The 10,764-nt window shown below is 39.8% G+C and overlaps 1 protein-coding gene across 4 annotated transcripts; it reads right to left on the bottom strand.

Annotated features, from left to right (window-relative positions):
* Positions 1–112: 112 nt before the first annotated feature.
* LOC117479487 (tumor protein p53-inducible nuclear protein 2) lies at positions 113–9,858 on the bottom strand. 4 transcript variants are annotated; one of them, XM_034126459.1, is made up of 4 exons: positions 9,579–9,858; positions 5,191–5,569; positions 3,881–4,454; positions 113–3,752 (listed from the first exon to the last, which is right to left on the bottom strand). In XM_034126459.1, exons 2-4 carry the CDS (start codon positions 5,312–5,314, stop codon positions 3,485–3,487), a joined length of 966 nt encoding a protein of 321 aa, XP_033982350.1. In that variant the 5' UTR covers positions 5,315–5,569; positions 9,579–9,858; the 3' UTR covers positions 113–3,484. The 4 variants fall into 4 exon arrangements, with proteins under 4 accessions (XP_033982350.1, XP_033982351.1, XP_033982352.1 ...); XM_034126460.1 differs by having other exon boundaries at positions 113–3,749; XM_034126461.1 differs by having other exon boundaries at positions 3,881–4,037.
* Between the last annotated feature and the right edge of the window lie 906 nt (positions 9,859–10,764).

Genomic DNA, 10,764 nt, shown 5'->3' with positions numbered 1-10,764 from the left:
ATTTACATTCCCCCACTGATAACACACTCACTGCTCTATTCCATAGCCTCCATATGCTTAATTCCAATCCCCTTATGCCCTCACAGTGGAAAATAATGACACAAGATTCAGGTGTTAACCTGAGTATTTATTGTTGATGGTTTTTTTAGTTTTTTTTTGGCGGGTACCTGTGTTTTTCTGAATGGATGCTGGAAACCCATCCATTAATTTTTGCATAGGTCTTGCCTGTCAGTGGACATACGTCCACTTTGGGGATGGAAAAATCAGTACATCCCAAAAACCATGCAGAAATAGTGAAAGGCACAATCACCATACTGTAGATATCAGATACACCACATTTTATGTCTTTATATTTCTTTTTTACGAGGGGATAGGTGTACTAATTGAGATGTAACATGGGCAAAAACCCCAAGGGTTTTTAAGCTGCCATTTCAGGGCATAACATAAAACATATGAAACTCCCCAGACATTCAACGCCTCTTATTTAAAACATCCTATTGGTGAACAACTGTTATGATAATATGGGAAAATACAAGCATATTCTATTGTATTTTTGAGGGTACATTTCATATTTTTGTTAAATATATAAATCTCCTGCCTCATTCTTTCCCTGTCCACATCATATGACCAGTCTCGCTCCCCATTGTTGACTGTCGCTCCTTAAACTCCGCCTTTCAATAATCACACACAACATACTGAAAACACATTTCCTGTTTACATAATAAGGGAGAGAAAGGAAGAAATAAAATAATGGCAAAAACGTATATAGCGGAAAAGGCTGTGATGGTCATTACATTTTATATTCACGCCCACACATTCATCTGTGATCTCTCATATTACCAGTTTTGTACTCTGTATGTACTTTATTACAGGGGCAGACATAATTCATTCAACAGAGATCTCTTTGTGTTTCTTTATGTCTCTGAGTATGTTGGACTCATCACCTCAGATCCATCTCCTGCACCATTCAGCGTTGATCAACATGATAGAAAATAGTTATCTTTAAACACAATAAAAGATACAATTCATAATTATATCATAAATTAACAAATATTAACATACTTTGAATAAAACAGACTTATATTGGCAGAAATTAATTTGTGGTAGGTTATTCGGGGTGGAAAAATGTATTTTAAGATGGGACAGGACATTTCAATTTCCAAACAATATGACAGGAATACCCAGACAATATTTCCTTTACACACTGGTACAGATTATATTAAAACCAGGTCTTTGTACTGTATCCTCACCAGCTTCCATACAGCTGGAGCTGTGCTAAATGGACCCTCTGGAGGGCAGTGTTTGCCTATGACACATCAACCCTGAGTCTAGTGCTGTTTTTATGGTGCACTTCAAAGGGATGAGACTGAAGTTGAGGCAAAGACATCACACTTTTGGCCACTGAAATGCCCTCTTGATTTGATATTGAGCACAGAGGTGAGGCAGAGAGGGGATTTGTCATTAGTCTCATTAGACACAACTTTGTGGACTCAAGTCTTGAACGGCTCTGACATCTAATAGTGCGTTATAAATTGTTTTGTAATATTTACAATAAAAATAAATGACCACTAATCATGTTTTTTTAAAGAGTTTCTAGCATTTAACGTGTCAGTACACCTTCTCACACACAATTTAAATCAAAACAAAAAGAACAAATATACCACATAAAAACAAGCACACAGCACACTGCTAAAACTTTGACTCACAAAATGTATGACAGTGCAAACTTACATCCATATCTCAAATAATTTACAAACATTAGTATACACTTCAGCACCATTGTTTACTATTGTTGTTGAATACATATCAGTAAGCTAGATCGTTAAGTGGAAACTATTAGAGCTGGATGTGCTAATGAGAGAGGGACGGGTAGAAATGGACAGATGATGTTAGGGAGCAATGGGTTGCACGACCAGATTCAAGATGAAGGTTCTGGATGTGTTGAAGAGGGACGATGGGTTTTGTTCAGCTGAGAGATGTTTTTCCCCAGCAACCTTTATATGAAAGGGACTGACGTGTGAATAGGTCATACTATCTTTTTGGTGTTCACATGGATAACATAAGATCACAGCACACGTTGAGGATGAAAATGTCTGATGTGTGCCGGGCACATCACTTTAGTTTTCAGACCACACATTTAATGATAATCATGCTGTCGTATGATCAACAGAGAGATTCTCTTATTTGTTTACTTTAAAAGCTACAAGTGTACTTTGTCTGACAGAACCAGGCCTTATTTCTTTATTTGGTGAAACCATGCTGAGAGAGAGACTGTTCAATAATATTACAATTAAAAGGATAAATGGCAGAAAACAACATCACAAAACAAAATAAAGAGTTGCCATCAATACCGCTCTGCACTTACTATAACTTGCCATACCCTGTAACCCAAAGGCAAGCCCTGTATCCTCTCATCTCACATCCATTTATACTCTTTATCAATATGTCTCTGCCCATAAAGCCAATCTTTCATTTCATAGAAAGAAAGTGCCTTATTCATTTTCCAGAGTTACACCGATGAAATATTCAAAACAAAAGCCATTTTCTAGATACTGACGGGCTGCTCAGAGGGTTACATAACACTTTCCTTTAACTGTTTCATTTCAATAATCCTTTTAATAATGTCAAGTTCTACGTCAAGACATTATTTTTACTCTTTAATCTGTTTTGCTCATACTCTCACCATCTTCTACTTGCTCTTAACCTTCACAGAGAGAAAAGAGAAATATCACAATATGTGTTTCCTGTGATGAAACAGGTTGCCTCATGTCTGAATGCCTTTGTCTTTTGCCAGACCAAACTGAAGAGGAACAAATGTCAAGTGATTTCCCTCTCTCACTCGTCTCACGGTATAACCTTCTATCTATCTGAAAATATAGTCACCATAATGTAAAGCTTCGAAGACATGATGAGTTGTTTTCTCTGAAACAAGAAAGTCTCTTTCTTGCATGGTTTCTACCAGAAATGTCTTAAAGTACACTTGGTAATTACAATTTTAAAATCTCTCTAAATGTATAAACAATTTAAGGGATTTAATGATTGAATTATTAAAAATAACATGCCTTGAGGACAAGTGAAAGAAAAAATAATAGTTTACTTAGGAGGAAAAAAAAATCAAAAGAGCTATAGTTTTTTTTGTTTTTCTTAGTAATTATTGTTACTAAGTATAACCTGTATACATATTTTTTATACTTTTTTTGTTGTTGTTTGGATACTGCAATGGATAACAACTGTTATAAACGTCTACACAGATCTTCTCAGAGGGCTTGACATCTTAAAGGGGCATTAAACTACCAGGTGGAGCCAGTTTGTAACTTGACCAAAACAAAAAAGCTACTGGTCTACTGGCATCTAATTATGATATAATGTGCAGAAAAGAAAGCAAATATGTGGTGCGTGAAGACATTTAATCCTGTGTGTCTTGGAGTTGACTATGCACTACTAATTCCCTCAGACTAAGCGCTGCCCCCTGGTGTAGTGGAGTTTAGTGGCAGATGTTACGCTTGGTGGGCTGCTGAAGGAAGGTGTTTCTGGCGTGGCCTGCATGGCGAGGGACCTGCTCCCGGGTGCGGTTTTGGCGTTGGATGCGGTTGCGGCCCAGATGGCGTCGCTCGATGCGGGCTTTGCTACGCTGGACCCTGGCCACTTGGGTGACCTTGGCCAGAGCTCCAGCCTGAGCAGCGGCTCCACGGCTCACCCTGGTAGGCATAGTGCTGCGGGTAGCCGGGGCAGCAGCTGGTTCTGCCACTCTGCTGCAAGGAGAGAAAAAAACATGAAGGTGTGATGTAGTGATAGTTGTGCTGATGCTGAAAAAGCAGGTAAAGGTCAAGTGTAGCCAGCATAAAGAGTGTTAGCCAGCATAAAGAGTGCTATTTCTCACCTCACGCTGCTCGCCAGGCTGACAATGCTTTCCTCTCCCAACACGGACAGGTTGCTGTGGGAGACCATGGAGAAGTTGCTCGGAGAGACGTACACAGACATGCTGGGGTGCTCGATGAGCAGGTCCTCCATCGGGCTGGCCTCCGCTGTGGCTCCCTCTGCAGTGAAACAGGGGGGAGGGGTGACAAACCAGCTCTCATCCATGCAGCCTCTCTCTTGGCCTGACCTACTGCTACCCCCACTGCGCCCACACTCACTTCCAGAGCCAGGGGACATTGACGGGGTTGAGGAGGGTGTGGACAGCCTGGCCCGTCTCGGCAGGGTCACAGGTGTAGTGGCACCCAAGTCTGAAGGGCTAGCGCTTGGACAAGACAGTGGGTCTGATGGTGCTACTGCACCTCGTGACCGAGCTTTATGTGTTCTACGTCGCTTGATAGACGGGTGGGAAATGGGGGCCAGGCTTTCAGTCCTTGAATTTATGACTTTTTGATTTGATTGGTTACTATCTGGGAATGATTGTGCAATTGATGGTTCTCCCGTCTCATCGTCTGCCTGAATCATGCAGTCAGATTTTTCTGAGGCAGCGATGAGATCGGGGATGAGACGGCCAATAAAGACAGATGTTTGAGGTGGGAGGGGGATGTTGCACAAATGATGCAAATATGGTAGATTTTCAAAAAGCCATGCGGGTTGAAAGGGGCCATTTTTAAAGGATCACATACGCACGCACACACATACCAGTGTGGGGAATGTAGGGGTGTTTAAAAAAAATTGGAGGTGGGGAAGAAGAGGGGGTAAGGAAACACAAAACATAAAAGAGTCACATCATTAGTTGTGTTGACCCTCTAAGGTTGTGATTATGTCAGTGACATAATGTTTGTCTTGACTTTCCTGAAAGCTACTTTTATGTTGCTTTTAATGTTTGAGTGGCTTCTGTAAAGGCCCCAAAGCAAGTTTTCATTCTCAATAATTGTCTTTGTCATGATTGAGATCATAAACAAAGAAGAAGGAGATGCATGTTCACGGAGAATTATGTGTTTCCTTCCACTGACAGACAACACTTTTGGTATGGCAGCCATATGGGTAAGCACCGGTGTATTTGAGTCGCGCCCCTACTGATTCTTCACCTCACCCCATCATCCCCATCAATACTCCTACACTTTAAACATTAGTCCGTATTATTGACATGCAAGAGGGAAAATATATATTTCGCTGCTAACTCAGTCTTTAAACATAAAACACAATTTGTCTATTTCCCAGTTTGGTAAGGCTTTAAAATCCGACCACTGCACTCTCACTGCTGGTACTCACCAGGCAGGTTGACGAGCATCCATCCCTCCTCGTCGGCCTCTGTCACACAGGGGTTGGGTCCCTTCAGCTCAGCCGCCACTTCTTCTACCTCCCCAAACAACAGGCTGCTCAAACGCTGGAACATGACTGCTTGTTTCGTCAAGTGGTGATGACTCAGGTACTTCTTGTTTGTCCACAAAGAAAAAGCTGTAGCTGCCTTATTGAATTTCTTATTTGTGTTTAAGTATCACTTGTTGCTGTTCTAAGCAATACTTTGTTAGATATTTTGAGTCTCTTTTATTTTCCACCTAAAGCCCTTACTGGATCTCGATTTTGACAAGCAAGTTTGAACAGGCTTCTCTAGTGCAAATGTAAGGTTTACTTGGTTTGAAGCGAAGGCCTAGAGAGAGAAAACAAGAGAGAGGGAGAGAGAGAGAGAAGAGGGTGGTTAGTGGTAATCAGAAGATACAGTAATGTACTTTACTGTCAACACATTTTCTATAAAAAGACATCTAAAAAAAGAGAAGTCACCTATTGGATTAATTTCCTGCCGCTACATGCATGTCAGGGCAGATTAGATAAGTACAATGAGCAATGCTTGTGGTAAGTAACTATTTCAAAATGCTGATCAAACAGAAAGGTTTTGGGTGATTCAAATAACAAAACAATGACCTAAAAGATACTCCGAAGAGCTGCGAGGAGTCTGGTCTGGATATAAAATATAGGTTGGTTTTATCAATATGAGTGCACTGTTTCACAGTCATTTGACACATTGCCCATATAAAAGAATATTTATTATAGTAGCTTAAACACTTGCTGACAGTTCTTTCAACCCTGTCTATACTTTAGACTCTTAATCAAAGAGGGAAAAAAAAGTGAAACACACACAAGTTTGTCTTTAGCTTTGAATTGCAGAAGAACTAGGTAGAAGAATGTGTTCTATAAATTAAATCCGGATGCAAAAGGCTGGTGGACATTGGCTGCACTGCACTCCCCTCCCCCGATAGTAGTTTACATAACCAATCAGCAAAGTCTCAGGACAGATGGACAGGCCAGAGAAGAAGAGGAGGAGGAGGAGGAGGAGGAGGAGGAGGTGAAATTAGGTGATACAAAGACCCTGGTTCTCAAAATGTCAAACAAAGTGAGTGTGCACAATGTGAAAATGCAAAGATACACCAGGACAAAAGGTACTGAGGCAAAGGACAGGTGCCTGACCTAAATGTGAACATGAGGACATAATGTTGAACAGATGTTTAACAAACATAGCCTAAAAAATAAACATGTACAAAGGTTGAGTTTTATTTACTTAAAGTATATTTGTATAATATAGTGTAGGACCATACCTATATAAGGCATATTTATACTTTTTTTTTTTCAAAATACCAAACAGATCATGCATTTTAGCCATGCCTCATTTTGCTCAATTTGACAATTTCTAGCTCTGTTTTTGCAAGGGCTGATTCTGTGAGAACAGCACCATCTACAGGCCTGTCATATGTACTACAGCGTCTCCAGCGCTTTCGAACGGCAATGGCCGTGGCTGTCTCCTCCTGATTGGTGGAGTTGGCCCAATAGCCGTAGCGCCACTGTCAGTGTTCAAATCTGGATCAGTTTTTATCAGATCCGTTGCAGCCCCTTTTTTAGAGATTTGGGTATGGAGGAAAATAGAGAGGGTTGTGTTTTCTGACACTTGGTGAGTTCCCTGGAACACCGGGGACACATATTCATGTATAAAAGACGTACAAAAGTGCATTTTGCATGATAGGTCCCCTTTAAACTATGTGAGTGCAGAAGTAATGACTGAAGAGACCGCAGAGAGCAATCCTCTGCTAATAATTGTTGACACACTAGATATATCTTTGCTCTCTTCTGTTTCTTTTTGATCATAACCAATTTCAATCCATGATCTCTGACCTATGGCTTGATCTTACCTTAATCTCTCATGGAAATCCGATATGTTCTGCAGACATTTAACTATGTCACCAACAACACGAGGCATGACAGAGGTTGGTATTAATGAATGAGCTCAGATTAAAAGGTGAAACTAAGAGCATGAGATTCTTATACGGAGCAGTGATTCATTTAAGGAGTTATGCATGAGTGGCTGTTGCAAAGCAGACACCTTTTTTTCCTTATTTGGAGAATCAACATGGACACCACACATATAAAGGGAAGAGACATAATTGCAAGCATACATGACATGCTCCTGAGATTTCTTATGTCAGATGGAATAGGAATATTTTCAACAATCAGTTTCAAGGAGACAGTTTGCATGGGTATATGCTTGATATAACAAGAGAAAATGAGAGTCAAATTAACTTTGACGCGAAAAGCTGCAGATGTAGCCTATTTCCAGAATAAATCATTACGAGCCTTCTGGATAAAAAACATCTCAGCTGTATAAAGATCCTATCCAGTCAATTAAATGAAAAGGCCCATGGTTGTTCTCAATTTGGGGAATAGTGCAAGGGTAAACCAAAAGATACAAAAACTGTGTCTGAAATTAAGAACTAAAGAAATCAAAGGCATCGGACCACATCAAATCCAGATACACAAAATGTTGGTAAAAAAACCTGAAGACTGCTTTGCATAAGGTGCAGCAGACATCCACAAAACACACACACACAGCACAACATTAACATTGACTACATGCAGCACTTCCCTAACAAAACTATTTTATCAGTTTGGCGGCTGCTAATTATAGGGCTATCTGACAAGTGTAAATATAGCCTTGATACTGCCATTAGAGTACAATAAGCACCACTGATATGGATTATATCCTGGAGGAGGCAGTTCCTGAATATATGGCATTGGTTGCGAAAAAGCATTATCTAACAACTTCCACAAGTTAACACTGATAAATGTCCTTTGAAGTAAAATCTATCACATGTAAAAAAGCAGAAGAATAAATGTGTATTTATTTTTCAATTTGAATTATAATCATGACAATGTTAGCATGATAATATGCAAGTCTGGATATATTGCCTTGTCTTTTCTGTCTTGAAAACACTCCTTGTTTTCCCTTAATTGTCCTTAGTAGTGCAACTACAGTATAGTAAGGACACTGTGGTAATAATACATTGTGGATGTGTACATGAGTATCATGTGCATATTAATTATGCTGTTGTTATTAATGAGATTTTATTCTAATATTAGGATGTATTTTTAACATTTGGCACACACACTACAGCAGAGATATGTTGCCTATATGGTCATCAGGAACAATGACAGGTCATATTTTACAAGCAGGACTGCACATCTATGATATAAAAAAAGGACCTTGAAACATGGATCTTTCTTTTGACATTGGCCTTTTAAAAAAAAATAGGAGGAGCGGAGCAGGGTGGGAGGAGATTCACGAAATAAAAACAAGACGCCTGTGACGTAATGCAAACGTCACTGACGCCAACAGAGGCTTTTTCAGCAACCGGAGACAAGAAGACATCTGAATAGCAAACATAGCGAGAATATATTATATAATGGCTGTTTTTATTCGACCTAAATATGTTGTTGTGTGTCATCTGCATTTTGCATCACTTTGCTGAAAACGATCAATATGTGAAAATCTGCTTTTATCGACGGTCATCGTCTGTAGTTGAAACCCATTGACGTTATTAAAAAAAAAAAACGCTGCCCACAGCAACAATGTTTACATTTGAAACACACAAAAATACCTTAACATTGATGTTACACGATAAAACATAATCTTCGGCCTAAGATTTTCGACAGCTGATCAGCCGAGAGACAGGACTTTCTTTAGAGTATCCAGGTTAAACATGAATTATCCGTATAAGCTGTACAGCTAAAGGGTCAAAGCAATGACAGTTGTGGCTCAGCGACAGTGCACGAAATACATCGACTGCATAGGCTTCTCACAATACCACGAAACAGGGTCTTTTTACAAAATATAAAATGAGTGACTATAATTTGCAGAAAACCTGAGCCTACAAGGTCCGCCTCCCAGAAAAACATCAACATCCGCCATCAAATTTGATTCCACATCAGCATTTGGTGCATTTTACAAGAAAAAAAACGGTCGCTGGGAACCTGTAATAAGGCTTATGGCTCATGTATGCAGGTTGATGTATTTTTGGGGTCATAAAACGTCGAATCGACCTAATTTAGCTTATTTTTTCTGGGCTGCTGCTTCCTTTAATGTATTCGTGACCTAATAATAGGTCATTCCCTATTATATCACAACAGTCAAAGATAGCATCTTAACGAGTGAGTGTCAGACAATGTTATTCTACCTGTTTTATGATTTCATGATTTCTGCGGATCTTCAGATTAACATATGCGGAATGCAGCCACTTCACTGGCAGAGACAAATGTAGCTTGATACCTCTTAAGATCACACATAGCCTAAAACAAACATCAAACAACAATTAAGAAAGAAAAGACAAGCTTACCTGCCTTTGCAATATTATTCAAGTTGTAAACGAGATCTCGAACACAGTAGAAACGATAACAATTCTTAAAGCACAGCTTAAGATCGTCTTTAAGTGAGGTAGTTAAAACACTATTATACAAAAATAAAAGGCTTTCTTCTTAGAAGAAGGGCTTCGTGTAAAAATGTTACACTGATGTTTTCGGATTATAACATCTGCAGCTTTTTCCTCCTCCTCAGTATTTTTCCGCTGCAGAATTTCCTTCTGTTTATTGCTGCCTCCAGCTGATCCTCGGATCAGAATGTAAAACGTACAAAACAGCTGATTGTGAGATCACAATACGTTGGCCACGCCCCTTTCTCCGCCCACCTCAAGAAAAACAGCCAATCAGAATATTACACAAGCCACAAGCCGGTCCTCTCTAGGTAACAGGGTGGGGGCTGGGCAAAAGAGCTGTCAACCTGCACCCAGATGGAAAGGGTGACTTTTCACAGAGACTGATCCATGATCAGCTTCTGCTTTCACCTTCCCTGCTGTTTGGAATCCCGGCTGGGGGATGGTAAACTGATCCTGAGTCTGTGCTCACATAGCTGCTAATACAAGCCATCTGTAACAGGGAATTATGAAGATCTGTTGATAGAAAAGTGATTACATTTTCAAATTGGTGCTGAGTTCAGCTAGAGAAAAAGAGAGCACAGAGCTGATCTGTTGCTGTTGATCTGACTGTAAAAAAACAACAAGTTGCAACCAACCTGTTATATCACCTCCTGAATAGACATTGGACTGCAAACTGGATACATGTATCTTTGTGTCGTACATGTTACCTCATAGATGTTTTTTTTTCAAATGTTAAATTGCATCTTTTAATTTTTGTGTTTTTTTTTTAAACATGGTCAAAATGAAAAAGACAGGGTAACCTCATCATCTCATTTTGTCCTCTTGTGGCAGAGTTAGAAAAAAAATCCTGTCAACCATGAAATCCTGGATTGATATTTAAAATTAAATAGGTGGACTACACACACCATATCATTTTTGATGACCAGTGATCCTGGAGATGTTACTCACAATTTTCGTTTGTAAACAGAGCTCTTTCCCCTCCCCCTTCACATCAATTTTTTCACTCACCCTGTGGGTGGGACCTTGATGTGCCAGTCAATCTTGTCAGCCAATCAGACGTGCTTTTTCTGAATGCAGCATTTGAGTAACC

This window comes from Trematomus bernacchii, unplaced genomic scaffold, assembly GCF_902827165.1.
Source record: "Trematomus bernacchii unplaced genomic scaffold, fTreBer1.1, whole genome shotgun sequence".
In the NCBI taxonomy this organism is placed as follows: domain Eukaryota; kingdom Metazoa; phylum Chordata; class Actinopteri; order Perciformes; family Nototheniidae; genus Trematomus; species Trematomus bernacchii.
Note: the sequence above shows the minus strand (reverse complement) of the source record. Positions and strands in the feature narration are given on the sequence as shown.

Bases quoted from the DNA above. Each gene is read 5' to 3' on its own strand.
- LOC117479487 (XM_034126459.1), bottom strand. From the start codon at position 5,314: ATGTTCCAGCGTTTGAGCAGCCTGTTGTTTGGGGAGGTAGAAGAAGTG. The intron at 4,455-5,190 runs GTGAGTACCAGC...TCGCTGCCTCAG, and splicing joins GATGCTCGTCAACCTGCCTG to AAAAATCTGACTGCATGATT. The intron at 3,753-3,880 runs GTGAGAAATAGC...CTCTCCTTGCAG, and splicing joins AGCCTGGCGAGCAGCGTGAG to CAGAGTGGCAGAACCAGCTG.